Source organism: Phaenicophaeus curvirostris, chromosome 7 (genome assembly GCF_032191515.1).
Source record: "Phaenicophaeus curvirostris isolate KB17595 chromosome 7, BPBGC_Pcur_1.0, whole genome shotgun sequence".
Classification (NCBI taxonomy): domain Eukaryota; kingdom Metazoa; phylum Chordata; class Aves; order Cuculiformes; family Cuculidae; genus Phaenicophaeus; species Phaenicophaeus curvirostris.
Window position 1 is genome coordinate 19908849 of NC_091398.1, and position 18864 is coordinate 19927712.

Genomic DNA, 18864 nt, shown 5'->3' on the forward strand with positions numbered 1-18864 from the left:
TAAACCACAACCAGCTACAACAGCTCCCTTTCTAAATATTCCAAGTAAGATTTTCATCCATCCCATTATTTTACCTGTGCACCAGCTAACAGTACCAGTAAGCATTAACTATCTTGTCAAAATCCTTTTAAGAAGATTAGGAGGTGCAGCCTGCAAAGAGATTTAAAATCCATTTATACAAGATCCCTACCCGAACTGCACTAGCACTTGGAAAACTAATTCCCTTAATTTATAGACTCTCAATATTAGAGCAAAACTGGACAAGGGAAAAAAGGGAGATGTTTCTCAGAATACCCCCTTTCCCTAGAAAAACTGTGACTGGGACCATTTTATTCATACAACTGCTTATAGCTGACTTTGTTCAAGTCCATCAGTTAATTTGCATAGAATTGACTGTAGGATTTCAGTGTTTAGTGGCTATACTTGTTTAACACAGAGAGGAAAAAAGCAAATAGCGTTAGAAAACAACACGCATCAGGTTATATAAACCTAATCAACACTGTTCTCTCAGTGCTCTTTCTGAAATGCAAGCGCAGAAATCTCTTCCGCTTCTGGTCCTGTCAAAAGGAGCAGATACAGGGGTACTTAATCCATAAATTCTGGAGCGGTTTTTTTTCCTGAGAGTTGCTCAGGAGTTTCCACCTAGTTCAGATGAAGGTGAGAGCAGGGCTTACTTCCACTGATCAGACAAGGAGCGTCTCGTGTAGGGAAAGCTTCTGTCCTTTCCTAAGGGTACTCCTTTTTTTGAAGGCGTTAGCCCAATACATGGAATACGACCATCTGGAAGTGTAGATAACTCTCTTAAATCAATTCTAATTCTTCAACTCTCAGCAATCTGCTACAGATATCAGCTAGGGCTGATGCATTTTAAGGGAAGGCCATTCTTCTTGTAGAAAATCTATTACTCTATACAGTAAAGCACCCACTCCACCAAATTTAAAATTAATTTTAAGTGAAACAAACTGTGGAAGTGCTACATTTCTTCATCTTTTTTTTTGCTTAAAAAACAGCCTCTTACTCCTTTTCACTTAACTTTTCAGCATCTTTGCAGGGCAGCTGCTGCTGTATCTCCATTTTCCTTAAGTCCACGCGGTGCAAGCCCAGAAAGAGCTTTAGCAGCTGATGTACTAACCACAGTTCACTAACTGATCCTGCAACCACAACTGAGTAAGTATCATGCCATGACCATAATAAATGCCAAGACAAAGCCATGGAGGAAGAATGATTGATTTGGAAATGAAAACTTCACACTTAGTATCTCTTAACCGTGAAGGATAATGCATGGGTGACACTCCTACACTTCCTCTTCCTATCTTCAGTTTAATTTGATTGCCCCCGAAGTTGTATCTCAACAGAGTACTGTGCTGACATCCCATTTCACTGTGGCCAAAGCGAGGTGGGCATTTGCAGCGCTGCAAAGCAGGATTAAAAATCTATTAGGAAATGACAAAAAGCAAGAGTATGTCACTTACCTTCACTACCCCACAAGCCTTTCTGCTTCATTTGACCACTGAATGCTTTATCCAGCTCCTTATTTATATTACTAATTTGCCTTTTCAGAGCACAGTAAATCTTATCTGGCAGTAATGTTTTCACACATGACAACATCTATCTTCTGTTTCTTTGTTACAACATCACAGTATACATATACAAGTGACTAGTATCAATGCTACTTATATATCTCTATTCAATTATGTCAATAATGCTTCTCTAAAGGATATTATACTCCAGATTTATTTGGTTGCGAAGATTTCAGGCATATCTTTTACACAGATAAAACAATTTCCTTGACAATGTCTGCTTGACTATCTGTAAAAGGAGATTATCAAAAAAACCTGTCAGAGGCATATCTTCAAAAGGCTATTTCATATTTTTAAGTGCAAACTATTCAAGCTCAAAGTTTAAATACAGACAGACAATAATTGCTACAATTTTTCACACATACAATTTGGGTAAATATTTCTGTTCATGTGTAGCATATATAGCTTTATAAAAGAAACTATTTTGATGACGATTAAATATGTGTTTATGTATGCTATATGAAAGACTCATTAACCTAGAAGAAAAGAACAAGATTTTTTGTTTGTTTATTACTTTCTCTTCCAGCACATGATATGTCCTTTCTTTTAGGTTCTTCCTCATAATTGGTTTGACACTTTAAAAAGAAAAAAAAGAAGTTATGTAGCTTTTCCACCTTCTTTGTCAAAATGCCTCTAGAATTTTAAAACGTGCTTTCTATAACACCTGTTCAAAAATCTGAACCTGTTCAAAAATCTAACTAAATGAAAGCACTGAGGTCCATTTCCTTTCCTTGCTCTTTCTAACTGTTTAAAAAGGGACTATTGCATTTCAGACAGCAATGAACAACCCATGAAAGATGATCAGATATGATGTATTTCTTCCACTGGCAAGGCTGTTTGTAGAATACAGTATCACACTACATAACAGACGAGTAAAACTAGAGTTGTTTATATAGGAAAAGGCCTCTAAGATCATCGAATCCAACTGTTAACCTAACACTGCCACGTCCACCACTAAAGCATGCCCCGAAGTGCCACAGGGATGGTGCCTCAGCCACTTCCCTAAGCAGCCCGTTCCACTCTTTGACAATCCTTTCAGTGAAGAAATTTTTCCTATTCTCCAATCTAAACCTCCCCTAATGCAACTCAAGGCCATCTCCTCTCATGCCATCACTTGTTATCTCGTAGAAGACACGAGCACCCACCTCACTACAACCTCCTTTCAGGTAATTGTAGGCAGTGATAAGGTCTCCCCTCAGCCTCCTCTTCTCCAGGCTACACAAACCCAGTTCCCTCAGCTGCTTCACACAAGACTTGCTCTCCAGCCCCTTCACCAGCTTCATTGTGCTTCTCTGGACACACTCCAGGACCTCAATGTCTTTCTGCAACAAGAGGCCCAGAACTGAACACAGTATTCGAGGAGCGGTCTCACCAGTGCCGAGTTCAGGGGCAGAATAACCTCCCTGGACCTGCTGGTCACGCCGTTTCTGATCCAAGCCAAGATGCCATTGGCCTTCTTGGCCACCTGGGCACACTGCTGGCTCATGTTCAGTCGCTGTCAACCAACACCCCCAGGTCCCTCTCCTCCAGGCAGCTTTCTAGACAGACTTCTCCTAGTCTGTAGGTGCCGCATGGCATTGTTGTGTCCCAAATGCAGGACTCTGCACTTGGCCTTGTTGAGCCTCATCCCGTTGGCCTCAGCCCATCGATCCAGCCTGTTCGGGTCCCTCTGTAGAGCCTCCCCACCCTCCAGCAGATCGACATTTCCTCCCAGCTTAGTGTCATGCTTGAACTACTAAGGCTACATTCAACCCCCTTGTCCAGGTCATTGATAAAGATATTGAACACGGCTGGATCCAGCACTGAGCCCTGGGAACACCACTTGTGACCAGCCTCCAGCTGGATTTAACTCCATTTACCACGATTCTTTGGGCCTGGCCATCCAGCCAGTTTTAACACAGCAGAGGGTGCGCCTGTCCAGGGCAGTCAAAGCCAGTTTCTCAAGTACAATACTGTGAGAAATGGTGTCAAAGGCTTTACTAAAGTCCAAGTACACTATATCTACAGCCTTTCCCTCATTCATTAAGCAGGTCATCTCGGCTATCAGGTTAGGCTATGAGGCTAGTTTGGCAGGACCTGCCTTTCATAAACCCATGCTGAACGGGCCTGATCACCCGGTTGTCTTGTGTGTGCTGTGTGATAGCACTCAAGATGACCTGTTCCATGACCTTCCCCAACACTGAGGTCAGACTGACAGGCCTGAAGTTTCCCGGATCCTCCCTCCATCCCTTCTTGTAAATGGGTGTAATATCTGCCAGCCTCCAGTCAAGTGGAACTTCCCCAGTTAGCCAAGACTGCTGGTACATGATGGAAAGGAGTAGATGGTACAACACAAGTAAAACTGCTGATGTTTCGTGTCCAACAAATTACTGCTGTCACCTACACTCAGAATCCCTGTGATAATCTCTCATGTCCTGCCAAGCAAGGCACAAGAAATGCTGTAGATAATTCTGATCTATGCAGGTACTGATGGACCAGCTTGTTAAATGCAGAGCGACTGGCTGTCAGCTGCATTCTGACAGAATTTGTAAAAACTGAATCCTGGCTTCCTCAGAGAGACCTTAAGAATGCAGATATGGGGGACTCCCTTTTACCTACACACCCATCTCGTTGTATTACTTAATTATATTTGTGCCTTCAACTCAGTTTGGTCAATGCACTGAAAAATTACTGGAGGGGCAGACAAAGCAATCAAGTGCGCTTCACTTCTTTACATACCCTGCTCTACAAAATATGAATCCTTTCAATAGGTCAATTTTTAGATCTGTAGAAACAGCGGAATGGCAAAGCATGTATTGATTAAGTAATTAAATTCATAAAGATTTATCTCAAGTTAAAAATACAGCTATAATAGGAAACAAAACATATTTTTTTTCCACCTTCATATGCTTTAAAAAAAGACAAATACTTCAAGAGAAAAAAGAAATGCAAGGAAGTTTTCTCCTCTCACGTATGAAAATTTTTAGGTATATACTTTGCAACTAAGGTGTAAGTAAACCTTACTGAAGAAACTCTCCAACTTTTATAAGCATGAACTGGAGCTCAGGACAGTTAAAATTCCATTTGACAGAAGTAGATCTGGATGAAATTACATTAACTAGCACTGTAGCTTCATAATAAACGTTCAAAGCTCTTTAACATGAAGACAGACTCTGAGACACATTGCAAATGAAATTTATAATCGAACAATACGCACAAGTGATTATATACATTGATTCCAACTCTGGCCACTGCCACCCACCAATACACTATGCCAAACGCATCTTCACCCACTGAGAATCTGCATTCTTACAGCTAATGAAAATTTAAGGCTTACAACAACTAAGAAATAACTCCTCCAGATTTACATTGACAAGCGTTTTGACAACTGCTGAACTCAAACATGAAGTGGTAGGTCAGTTCAGGAAACATTCATTGAGGACACTGATAGAACAGAAAGAGTTATGAGTGATCATGCCAAATATAATACAGAAAATAATAACAGAACAAAAGAATTGTAAGAATGATGAGCTTATTAAATGCAGCAAATTGTAAGATGCAGACGAAAACATGTCACACTGGATAAGAAAAATACTTGTATTTGAAAAATATCTTGTGGCTGCCTGATTTGGAGAACGTGATTTCAATTAGCTGGTTTCTTGGGTTTTATTCCTTTGCTGGAATGTGATTTTTTCTGTTATAATGTATGATGAAAATTTGATGTGCTCAGGATACAGGATTTTAGTGACCAAATCCTAACAATATGCCAAAATAACTCAGCCAATGACAGTTTAGACATGTTTCCAGTATTATTTGGTAAATGAGAAAGCCATGGTAATCATGCAGCCCACAAGACTATCAGCTAAATTTGAGTACATCAGGTCCTCATAGGCATATGCAGGTATCAGTTTGCTCTGGTGGGACATGACAACATTTACACACATCAATGCTAGCGCAAACACTTTTTCTTCCTCCTTAATACTCGTCCATAGAAAAAGCGTGTAATTTACTGCAACCACATGTAACACATAGAAGCTGATACTAGAAGTATCTAAGCTGTAGACACAGAATACAACAGCTTGAATTTATTTAAAATACAATCCTGCTCTCACTATAAGTTATGCTGAATTCACATAAGAAAATGCACAGACATACATGCTTATGGCAAGCTATTAACAGGTTTTTTAATCTGAGAAAACATGGAAAGAACAGAGGCTTTTTTTATTATTCATCAAAGACCTTGGCATGACATGGAATGATAAATTTGTTACTATTCATCTCTCTCCGAAGATTGCACCTTTGCATGTGTGCTAGAAAGCATTAAGGCTGTGTCTATATTGCTCTGTCTCCAAGTTTCCACATCCCCTGTGATGCCTGCTGCTGACATATCCCCACACAGACTTGATCCAAGCATACACCTGCTTAGCCACGTACTACATACAGAAAGAAAACATCAAGCACACAGGCCAACAGCAGCTGCAGTGTATGTCCATAAAATTGTCCAGATCCAAACTACATGAAAAATGGTGGTTATTCCTGTGGATTTGCTACAAATAAAAAGCAAAGATAGAAACTTAAAATATATAGAAGTCAGTGTACATTATACCAACTGCATAAAAATATATTTCAAAGAGTAAATAAAATAGCATCATAAAGCAATGCTAAAATATTCACAACATTGCCTGATTATGAATCTATATCCTACTATCTTTAACATAATTATGGGATACAGATGATGAGAAGTTTTTTCCATATTTCTTTTACAATCATTCTTCCAGAAAATCAACTTTTCATTCTAGACTATCTGTATACTCACATGGGACCTTCTGACTACTAAGCATATACAAGTAACTTACATCTCAAATATGTGTTACAATGAACTAAAAACCAAATCCTGATTCAAATATATTGCTGTTACATAGCTTCAGTCTGAATTTATGCTCAAATCTATGGGAGCTTGTCTTAAGGTACAGATCTGAGATATTATCCTGTATGTGTTATTTTGGTTTTGTTAGATGTAAATGATGCAAGTCCAAAGTCTAACAGGGATGACAAGGATATAAAAACTCAGTAAAAACAAAATGTTCTTCAAACACCCATTTGTATTTAAATAATTTATAACTAGCTAAGCAAAAGGCATAACAATCTTGGCAAAACAGACTAGCAAAGTTACATGCTCTGCTCCTCCAGTCTGCTAAGGCACTGAAGGTTATATTTAATGCAGAGAAAAACTTAGGATGCCATAGAAAGGTATGGAATCTTGGGATCTCTGACCGTTGTGAATGCGATATATCATTAAAAAGCTTGTATTTTAATCCAACTAAGACACTTACCTGAATTAATAACTGTGATTGGGTTTTGAAAATAACAGTTATGTGAAAAATACTTTGTCCACCATTCAGTAAAGTTATGTGGAAACTTCCTGGTTAGAAAGTCTTTGGTGTGAAAAAAAATCATGAGAGTAGAGGAGACATTGTTCCTAGGCTAATTATACAAAACTGCATAAACGAGCAACCTTCTTTTAATTCTGGGCAGATCAAACATACAGAAAAATGCTACAATGGCAGGCATGCTGCTGCACCTGAAGAACTGAGTAATGCAACAATTACCTTCACGGACAAAAAGGATGCTTTCATAACAGAAATATTATTTACATCTCCAGGCACAACCAGGATGTAAAATTGCAAAAATAAAATACTCTTGATAGATACAGTGTTCTGAACGTTTCTGTTCCTGCTGTGGAGCCCTCAGCACAAGAAAGACTGGAACCTGTTGGAGTGGGGCAAAGGAAGGGTCACAAAAGCGATCTGAGAGATCACCTCTCCTATGAAGATAGGCTGAGAGAGTTGGAGTTGTTCAGCCTGGAGAAGAAAGGTTCCAGGGAGACCTCACTGTATCATTTCAGTACATAGAGGGGATTTATAAGAAAGATGGGGACAGACTTTTTAGCAGGGCCTGTTCTGACAAAACAAGGATTAATGGTTTTCAATTAAGGGAGGGCAGATTTAGGCTAGGTATAACGGAGACATTTCTACAATGAGGGTGGTGAAACACTGGAACAGGTTGCCCAGAGAGGAGGTGGTTGCCTCATCCCTGGAAAAATTCAGGGTCAGACTGGACGTGACTCCGAGCAATTTGATCTAGTTGAAGATGTCCCTGCTTATTGCAGGGGATTTGGACTAGATGACCTTTAAAGTTCCTTTCCAACCCAAACTAATCTATGATTCTATATTACATGCCATTTTAATTGTTTTTGCTGAGGCTCACCTAAAATTCCAGCGCATGAGTTTTAGAACTGCCCTCCTCCCGAAAATACGAATATATTCATTAACTAAAACATATTAAAACTCTCTTTATTATTTAATAAAAACACTTGGTACCCTAGAGAGAATTGACTCATTAAATGATCTTGTATTTACAGAATCTACACCTAGTTTAGAAAATGCAATAAGATTTTTTAAAAGGCTTAAAATGCACAAATATCACATAATTCAAAATCCTACAGTTCTATAGAAAAAAATACACTCTAGAAATAGAAGTGTGTAAATTAATTGAAAATGTTTCATCTAATAGTACTTAGATTCCTGGAGTCCTTTTCTAACATACTTTACATGTATTTTTTTAAATGGAAAACCAGAATAAAATGCCTAAGTGCATTTCCTACAATCATAAAGCAAAGCATGGCAGAGACCAGGAAAAAAACTACAGTCTCTCATGCCCTGTGTTTGTCCTTCATCCAGACTGCCTCCTGGAAAAGAAAGAAAACAATACGTAGTCTTTCAGGGCACCTGGAACTGATTCTTTCCACTCAACAAACTGCTTTTACTCCAAGTAATAAAAAGGGAAGAAAAACTTCCATCTTAATAGCTCTAATGAAACTCCCATTACAAAACTGGTCAGCATGTTAATTTTCATATAAATATAATGGCAGAGATTTCTAAATGAAATGCCTCACGTGTATTCCTAAAAAAAACATTCACTCCTCAAGGTTATGCAGCTCATTAAGAATGAATCCTTGCTCATTTATAATTTAGATCTTATAATGTATTGCATTTAAGAACTCTTAGAAATGGCAAGATCACGTATTTAAAATTACTAGGGTTCATACTCTGCCTCTTCACACCCACTCAGTGTCAGCTTACGAAGCAGAGAATGAGAGGCTCTATTTCACTTTGGCTTTTATATGGCTGGGTTACTATCACCAGTTCCATTTGTATTCACATTTAGAGTGCTTTAAATATTTACACACATTATTTAACCTCCAAGAGGCCTGTCTCCTTTTAAGTCCCACTTCCAGAGGGGATGAGCATTTGCGGTCGGTGTCCAGATGAAGTTTCGTAAGCTTCCTACAGTTTGCTGTCTGGGCCATTAAGGAAAATCTAATGAGCTGTGCAGTCCAACAACGCCAGGAGGCTACCTGGAAACTCAGAGCTGCTGAGAAGAGGAAGGTTCCTTCTGCGGGCACAAAGATTTCTCTCCGCAGCACAACCCCAAATGGCATCGAATGCCTAACGCTGGCTAATGACGCTCAGTAAACCTCTACGCGCCATCCAAGTGAATCCTCTCCGATACCTTTATTTGGACCGTAGGGCGTATTTATAGCCTACATTTTTGTTAAGTGTGTCCCCAGCCCCCGTGCGCCCCCCCCCCCGCGGTGACTTCACTCCTGAACTAAAGCAGCGAGCGCCGCAGGAAGGGCGCTCAAACCACCCACCGCGCGGCTCGGCACCGCCAGGCTCCTTTTCCACGGCAACACCGGGGGAAAGCGCTCCCCAGAATTCACTTTTATTAATAAATAATAAATACACGCACCGCCCGTGCGTTTAGAAGCAGCACGGCGCCCCCGAGCACACCCCAGCCAGCCCGGGCTGCCGCGGGGCGGGCGCTGGGAGGCGGGCGGGGGGGAAGCGCGGGGCTCCAGGCGGCGGCTCCGGGGTGCGGAGACGAGGGGGGAGGCAAAGCCCGGGGGCGGAGGGCAGCCTCGGCTGCGTCGCGGCGGGGACAAGCCCGGGAGAACCTCGTCCTCCGGGCATCCTGATGCCCGCCCGCACCGCCCTTATGTAAGGCGGGAGGGGAGCGGAGCGGGGGCTGGCGGCGGGGACGGGCACACGCAGCGTGCGGGGGGCAGGTTACCGCACACACACACACACGCAGGAGGCAGGTGAAGCGCACACACAGCCATGCAGGGGGCAGGTGAAGCGCACACAGCCATGCAGGAGGCAGGTTACCTGCACACAGACATACAGGAGGCAGGTTAAGCGCACACACACAGACATGCGGGTCACACACAGGCAGGCGCGCACGCAGAGGCGCGGCTCCCACGCTCACAGCATCCCCCCCGCAGCCTCCCCCTTGAAGACGCCGATACCTTTTATCCAGACAAGCGATCCACTCGCCGGAGGACGAGGAATGGGAGGTGTGAGCGGCGACCATGTTGGGCAGGGCTCAGGGCGCCGCGCACCCGGCTGCCGGCGGCTCCCCCCCTCCCTCCCCCGCCTGGGCCCGTCCGCCCTCAGACCCCCCCCCCCCGCGCGCGGCGCGATGGGCTCGTCCAAGCCCGCAGCGCCCCGGCTGTGCCCGCAGCGGGGTCTGCGGCCCCACACGGCGCTGCGGGCGCGGGCGGCCCCGCACGGCTCGGCTGCCACAGCGCTGGCTCGTTCTAGGTGGAAAATGATCTGGGCGGTACGGGCTGTGAATAGGATTTTAACAGCTGGAAGGAACCTGATACAGCGTAAGAAAGGTGAGTCTGGTATACAGTGAAAACCATCCGCCTCCTTCTGTTGGGACAGCACCGCCCGCCAGTCGTAGAAGCAGAGGGGTTTGGGTTGGAAGGGACCTTAAAGATCATCTAATTCCACTCCTCTGCCATGGGCAGGGACTCCTCCCACCAGCCTAGGCTGCTTGGATTTTTTATGGGTGCTAATGCATCCGTGATTTAAAAAGCGATAAGCAGAGCAGGGAATGCAGAGCAGCAGCTCTCCTTGTTCCGCAAAGTTCCATGTGAAATATTTCTACAAAATATTTCAGGATCTAGACTATATATTCCCAAGTATTCTCTGTATAACCACAAGCTTCAGTTTACAGTCAACACAACCTGCCTTGAGCAGGCTGTGGGAGAAGGGAGAGAAGCCACGCTAATCTCAGCAGGATATTTGGGGTGACATATAGATGACTGCAAAGTAAAACTCAAACTGTGCCTTCCTTCAGGCTTATAACTCATCTCTGCTTTAGTGTGGATGCAGATGCTGATAATCTGCCGGTGCCTCTAACAGTTCTCCATGTGCTGTCTGCCCTCTGTTCTAATCTCTTTCACTGAACCAAGTGTAGTTTTCTTACATATGTGCACTACTTCATATTTCACATCTGCCTTTTAACAGCTTCAGTGCTACCACAGCTTCTTCAGCACTTTAACAGAAATTAATATCAGGATGCTGAGCAGTATGATGAAAAATCTAAAGAAATATATGTAAGAATCCCTTTTGCTAAAAGTAAACAGCAAAGGAACTGGCATAGCAGAGGAGAACGCCACAAAAGACAATTCTTTCATTTTGTCTTACAAGACCTAATGTCCCTGCCAGAGGAATAGAAGGGGCCGCCAGTCAGAGAGCTCAAAGCTGCAGCTCTTCTTTTGCTCTAGTCTGTGGGGAAAAAAAGGGAGAAATTCTTACATCTAAGCAATCGATCTACTTGAGGAAAATCAATGCTATTCATTCGTCGATACGTGAGTGTTTGGGAGCCAACAGAACAAGAGCTTCAAATGTAAGAAACTAAATTCTCAAATTAATGATTCATAATATAGTACGTACATTACAGATGAATCAATAAAGCTCACTAATTTTGTACTTCCGTTATAAAACATTCATCACGTTATTCTACTTAATTACAGTTTTTCTTCCAGAGCAATCCCAGGAGGCAGCCCTTACTGCCCTTTCTCCCCTCAACCTAGTTTTAAGTTGCAGTTGATGCTCTTCCCTCTTGACTGGCATCAGGCCGGAGAAGGGCCCAGAAATCACTGCTAGCTGAAGGCCTTTACCTTGTCTCACAAGCAGGTTTGTGCAGAGCAGCAGTGTAGCTCAGTCAGCAAAGCCAGGGGGCCGCAGCTGTTCGGTGCTCGCTCGAACCACCCCGGCAAGTCCCTTCCCATCCGCTTAAAGTTTAATGACCCAACCGCTAGGGGACAGGCTAGGCCTCCATAAAAGTTAGCAAGTAAGGATATTTCTTTGGGAAGCGAATGGCTAGGGGGGCACAGCTTGAAAAGACATGACCTTTGGAATGCTCTTCTGGGATGCAACTTATAGAATCATAGAATAATCAGGTTGGAAGAGACCCACCGGATCATTGAGTCCAACCATTCCTATCAAACACTAAACCATGCCCCTTAGCACCTCGTCCACCCGTGCCTTAAACACCTCCAGGGAAGGTGACTCAACCAGCCTGTTCCAGTGCCCAATGACCCTTTCTGTGAAGAATTTTTTCCTAATGTCCAGCCTAAACCTCCCCTGGCGGAGCTTGAGGCCATTCCCTCTTGTCCTGTCCCCCATCACTTGGGAGAAGAGGCCAGCACCCTCCTTTCTACAACCTCCTTTCAGGTAGTTGTAGAGAGCAATGAAGTCTTCCCTCAGCCTCCTCTTCTCCAGGCTAAACAACCCAGGTCTCTCAGCCGCTCCTCGTAAGACCTGTTCTCGAGCCCCTTCACCAGCTTCGTTGCTCAACTTGTGAAAACCTTTGTCCTTGCTGATGAACCTACCCTTGACCAAGCAACCTACCTGCTCTGGGACAGCCGTCTGCAGTTACCAGTGCTTTTGATGCCAAGGAATGCAGTGCCTGTAGGCTTGAAGGGGATGTTGCTCAAAAGCCTGACTGTGGGCAGACACTGCTCCGAGATGTAGCTTTTTATGAAGTAACCACTAAACAAGAGTTTAATGTTTGGTGGATTGTGCAAGCTACGCAGGCCCAGAATGGGCTAGGAACCCTGGGTATATCCACACTTCACAAAATCACAGAATCACTAGGTTGGAAAAGACCCACAGGATCATCGAGTCCAACCATAACTTCACTCAAAAGTGTCTCAGTTACAAGAGCAGTTAGAGGAAGACAGCTAAAATATACCTCTGGTGGTTGGATTACGAATAATCATGTAGCTTTCTGATTAAAACATGGGTAAAACTTTTCAGAGAAACTTGGGGAGCAGGGAATAAATATTTGATTGCTTCAGATATCAACCTGTGTCAACCAAAGGGTCTCCAAACTGCACAGAAATGTCAGGACCTCCTGACTACTGAAATCAGAAATCCTGGAGCCCAGCTCAAGTGCATGTTCTCCTGAGATAAAAGGTTCCAAATAAGCAGTATATATCTCACATGACAAGTCAAACAGAATGCAGATTATCCTGTGATTCTTAAGAATTCAGATGATAACAAGCATAGGAAACATGATTTGAGAGTACTGGCCTCATGTTAATGGGGTCAAGTGCCCATTCACCTGTGACTAAGAGCATATGCTAGAAGGAATGCTAGTGTGCTGAAGTACACTTCATTAGTATAAGGACTGTATAGCCTCTTGGTGCCTTATAGTGCTTGTTCTTCATTACTTTTCCAAGCTACACACTTCTGTGAAAAAGAGATGACCCAAAAGTTGTTTGAAACCCAAGATGGTTAATGGCCGAAATGCACTTATGCTCAGTCTCACCTATAAGTACTCGTACCTTCTACTACACCTTTTGTGAAGTTTTACCTGAGAAAACATAAAGGATTGTGCATCATTAAAATGACTGGTTGTACGAAAATATCTTTCTCAGAATAAGATCCATCTTTTTCAGCATCTGTGGAACTCCAGAGTAATGTTTCAGATTTAATTTCTCTGTGTTGAACAGAAGGCTAATGGGACTCTGATTCATGAGACTTGATTATGCAGCCAAAAATTGGGGGTGGCAGTTGCTTTCAAAGGAGATTGCTGCTTGGAAATGGAGATTTGCCAGCCAAGGAATGTGAAAGATCAGCTGGCTTTTTAACTTCCCACAATTTACAAAGGAGTGACAGGGCCATGCAGAAGCTCATAAGCCACAGAAAACCAGAAATCAGCCAACCTTCAAGTTATCTTGTACTGAAAGTCAGAAAGTGTAGGGACCAAACTGTTGTTTGCATTATGGGACATAATGGAGATCATGTAGAAATTTGTACCTTGACTACTGATTTGCTTTTTCTTGCCAATATAAATACTTGTTCCTACACAAGACCAAATAGCCTTTGTTAAAATCTTCCAGAAAAAAATCAATTCTCCTCAAACAGGAACTTTATATTAAAAATCTGATCAGAACGACTACATGGTAGTTGTTACAAGCTTGGAAAAATAATGTATTTATTAAGATGTGCATTACACAGTAGTAGGGTATAAAAGAGGGCTACTCTGGTAACCTCTTTACACAACTAATTATATCCAAAAGCTTTAAAAGTTCCAGGCAACTGCAATAATACTGTTAAAACAAAGAACAGTAGAGGTTGCCCTATTTTCTACAGCAGTTTTGGATGCTATGTATAATACTCCACGTTAATGAAACTGCAGTTATGGTATTATGAGGAATTAGTGAATACAGAATCTATATCCTGCCCGTTGGCATTGCAGCAGCTAGCAAACTGAAGCAGTTTAAATTCAGAGCAAACTCACGCAAAATCCCAGAAGCTCAGTCCTTCATTCTGGCCATCTGTGTTCAAGAGAAGACGTGTGGAAACAGCTAGCTTCCAGCCACCAGTGTTGTGCCCTGGTTCCCGTGTCTGTTGAAGTATTGCTTAGCCTCAGGACTCCTCTAATTCACACTGACCGTACTAAATCTAACTGGTAGCACAAGGCATTAGCTACAATCCTTTGGCCCTAAAATACAACTGGGAGACAAGGCCAGCTCCAGCAGCTCTAAAACATTTCTTTTCTCTAGAGGAATCTCAAGTTTGTCACTTAAGCTGATTTTAAGCATGTTTTGTGTTTCGGTGTGGAACTCAAATTAACTAGCAAAAGTCCAGAATATGCCCATAGATTCTACCTCAAACAATAGTTTAAGCTAATGTATCACTCAGAAGCCCTGGAAGTAAAATTGAGACCGACAGAACAATGATGCATGTTTAGAATCCAGCAGTGCCACCTTCAGCACAGTTAGGGTTATAAGAACCAAGATGTATTACCTGTTGTACATATATAACACCTACTGACTTCAAAGGAGTTATCAGGATATGGTGGAATAAAGACAGAGAAACCTACATATGAGTTCTTTAGGGATTTGTATGCTATGAGGGCTGCAAAAGATGAAAACTTAAAACTTAAAACCAACACCTATGCTGTTAAGACTGTCTGTAAAGCCTATAAGCAACAGATTGATTCTTCTCTCCAATCCTAATTCTTAAACCCAGCACAGAATGACATAGAAAAGGCTTTTTTAGAGCAAGTAACGACTTCCTTCCCAAATTGACTTCCTGCATCATTCCCTGTTCTGTCTCTTTCTTGTTCCAGTCCTCTTCACTGATTCAGGACACCTTCCCAGTTCCCTTCAAAGCTCTTTCTTCAGAAATTGCACAGCACCACAAGGCCTTCCCCCCATCATTCAGGAAACCATTCCACATCACTTCTCATGATAGCTCTACCCTGGTATCCTGGGAAAGGTCTCCATGTTGTCAACAACAAAACAGATAGAAGTGAGATACAAATAGGCTAGTAAGAAAGAGATATATTGGAAAGAAAACATACAGTGCCTTACACAGAAGGTGTAGCATAAGCACAGCTGCAAGGTGGCGAAAACACAGCTGAGCCAATGTTTATGTGAATCAATAACATTCAGATTCTGGGCCCTTTAAAATTAGTTGGCCGTTTACTGTTGTGTTCAGCAGGACCAGAACTGTTCCCTAAATTCCTGAAAGCAAAAGAGGTAATTGGTTTACAGCATATGTCCAGATTTATGTATCCCTTACTAGTTATGCAGTTTTTCTGATCAGAAAATGAATGGTTATTCACTACAAATAGGACTGTATTCTGCATCATTTTACCCGTCCTTATTTGACATCATCTTGCCTAATGGGTGTAAAATAAAAGCATTGTCCATATTATAGGGCCAACACAAGGATTGCATTCGTTTATACTCCTTGAAATAAAATACCCTGAAAATCATAACATGAATTACAATGGGTCTGTGATACCGTTACTCATTAACAAAATAAGATGCGGCAGTCACCTTTTGTGTCATTACTTGGCACAGGTTTAGCAACAAGCTGCACAGTAGTGCTATAAACATTTTTCTCTTTAATGACCAGTACCAAAGCCTGTCTGTGGAGACCCATTTTGAACAGCTGGACACTTGATTTGCACACCTGAAGTCTGAGTCCACATTCTTGGAGAAACCACACAGTAAAAAACATGCTTCCAGTCATTAATGTTGACAGCATCGTATATATGCGTAGTTTTCATACTTTTACTTTAATTACTCTCTTTTGTATACAGGTTTCCTCCATAGGATTTTTGTCAAATTCTTCAAGTCTTGCAGAAATAGATGAGCAGGGATAGGTATGAGTGGGGCTTTTCTATTTAATCCACTTTCCTGGTCGTGTCAAGACTTCTGCTGGGGACAGAAGGCAGTGTCTCAGAATCTTATTTCATCAGAAAAAAAGACAGTCTATTCACATAAATAAACAACAAGTTCTAACTTAGTCATGAGAGTATTGTAAAGGTTAGTTAGTTGATGAAGTATAGTTCTTTGAAGATGACATACTTTACATAAATGTTCTTTTAATTTATTAGTGTTTAGGTTTACAGATACATCAATATACTGGGCTTAAACAGAACTCTGTATGCACAACTCAGGACAACACAAGGATTTGTAAGGTGATAAATATCAAGAAAATACTTTGCAGTCACCAAAGATATAAGGCAAGCTGGGAGTCAGACCATACTATTTCCCTTTTCAATACAACATTCAGGAGGCAGTAGAACTTGGTGCCATACTAGGCCCCCACAGCTTGTCATCATGCTCCTCACACCGTGAGAACAGCACAGACACATCAGGGCTTCTTAAGGGACCAGAATCAAACTGATCAGCTAGAGGTGAATCACAGATGAGGCCAGGAGGATCTGGTTTTATGCCCAGTCATAGGAATAGGGTTCATGGAGCCCTAGGCTGGCTCTTGACATACCGCCAAGGGCCTGACAGGTATGTTATTTCAGTTCCCCATTGCCTGAAAGTAGTTGCCTCTAGGTCTGACCCAACAGGTGTTTATTTATAACACAACAGCATGCACTTAGAAACTCCACTGTACCTTATCCACACTGCACTGTCAGCTCAAATGTCTCTCTTTCTTTGGGATATACTTAATTTACCATGGCTAGTGGAATGAATCATTGTATTGTAATTATTCACTCATTCATTCACTCAAGGTACAAAAGTAAATTAAGTTCTTATTGTCTGTCTGTATAATTCCTTATTCCTTCATCCTTCCTTGCCAGCTTCGCTGTATTTCAACAATCATAGATTTTGATTAAAAGCTGAAAGGAAAGGTGGTTTTGCTTAGCTGCTAAGCCAGCCAGGTGAATATGTTTTTAACTGTTTGGGCTGAGTTTTATTTTCACCACTTAGCGTCAGCTCTCGCTCCTAGATGCAGATAGATATATTTCTGGCAGGAAGAGCACTAGTTCATGGCCTGCCTCTAAATTTGCTGCAGCTGCTAGTGAAGCCAGAAATCAAATGCATCTATTTATAACTCTTTTCAGAATTGTATTTTTGTACTGATGCATGGGTACTTAAAAAAAAAAAAAAAAAGCTCTGATGCACTGTCAAGATTCTTCTGTTTATCTCCATTTTTATATTATTCATGAGATGTGTGGCTCCCCCTCAGCTTCTTCATAATAATTCATGAAACAAGCTCTCAGTAGTGGATACTTGTATTTGTGGGAGTATCACACCACTCCTTAGAATTAAGAGATTTTTCAGGAGAAGAAGAAACATGGTACTCAGATTCCTGGCAAATAAAATTTCTGCCCTGTGGCTAACAGGTGATTTCAATAGCCTTCCTTCTCTAGCTCCCAATACTTGTGGTTTTTTTAATAGAAGTCAGCAACCCTCGCTGTCCTACTGATTCTTTTTTTTTGTAAAATTGAGATGTGTAAGATATCATCCGTATCATGAAATAAAAACTTCTAAAAAGCCTTGTTAATTAGTCCTATATAGCTGGGACATGTAATTTAGTTAGACCTTACATGAAATAATGACTTGTGATTTGCACTGAGTAAAGAAACAAGTCTGTTAATTATTTTCTGCAAATTCTAGTTTTCTGCACGTGCTTTCAGTCAAGAAGGTAGGCAACTCTAAGTCTAATGCTACAAAATGAACTTTGATAAAAACCGCAAATTATTTCAGTGCAGGTAATAATTTCATAAATACATTCATTGATAGTCAAGGACCTTCAGTAAGTCTGAGACTGTCCTGTTGACATAGGTGTTCTTCACTGCTTTAAGGATGGGATTATAATTAGTATCATAGGAGTACTCTAACGAAAGCAGTCAGTGCTTTATATTGACTTGTACACTGCCTTGTGGTCTGCTATAGGTGAAGATCATACGTGACACACACTTGCAAATGACTACACATTTATATAATAATTCATTGTACAGCTTCATATACATCCAATGCATTTGTTCTATTCATCACAATACAGTAAACAAGTTAATTCTTTCTGCAAGGTTTGTATTACAGATTTAGTTTTTCTGAGAGCCTGCTGGGGGCACCAACACACACCCATAAAAAACAAACAAATTAGGCAAATAAAACAAGATAAATTCAGTCATTTATTCACGTGGTAAAAATGACTTGGTGCATCTCAAGAGTATATATAATGTTTATAGTCTTCTTTTCACAGCTTTCAAAATACACTTTACAATAAATTTCCTTGCAGGTTTATACAGGCAAATAATTCATGGCAAATAATTCATACCAAATGGCTATTGTGTAGGCTGAATATAGCATGGGCAGGCCTAATAATGCATTTTGGCTGAGAAAAAAATATGAACCAATGGGTAAGTGGGGAAAGAAACTGCCGTGGCTGTGGGCTGCATCCTGTCTGGTACAGACAGGTGGCATTTATTGGTTACAAAAACCAAACTGCTGAGTTGTGTAATCGGAAGCCAAGCCCTGTAGTAATATAGCAATCACAAGGTGCTATCTCACAAGAAGTTTTGGATGGATTTGAAGTACAGTAATGGCACAAGAGTAGCATAAAAACAATAAATACCTATTTTGAAGCATTTTTTTTTCCACATGTAAGTCCTCTTGGTTCTA

General features: G+C 41.5%; 1 protein-coding gene across 2 annotated transcripts in view; it reads right to left on the reverse strand.

Annotated features, from left to right (window-relative positions):
- RAPGEF4 (Rap guanine nucleotide exchange factor 4) overlaps positions 1-10047 on the reverse strand; it is a 153728-nt gene extending 143681 nt beyond the window's left edge. For both annotated transcript variants that reach the window (XM_069861115.1, XM_069861114.1), the window contains exon 1: positions 9928-10047. In XM_069861115.1, the coding sequence (XP_069717216.1) occupies positions 9928-9992 (65 nt within the window). In that variant the 5' untranslated portion in view covers positions 9993-10047. The remainder of the gene's footprint in view (positions 1-9927) is intronic.
- Between the last annotated feature and the right edge of the window lie 8817 nt (positions 10048-18864).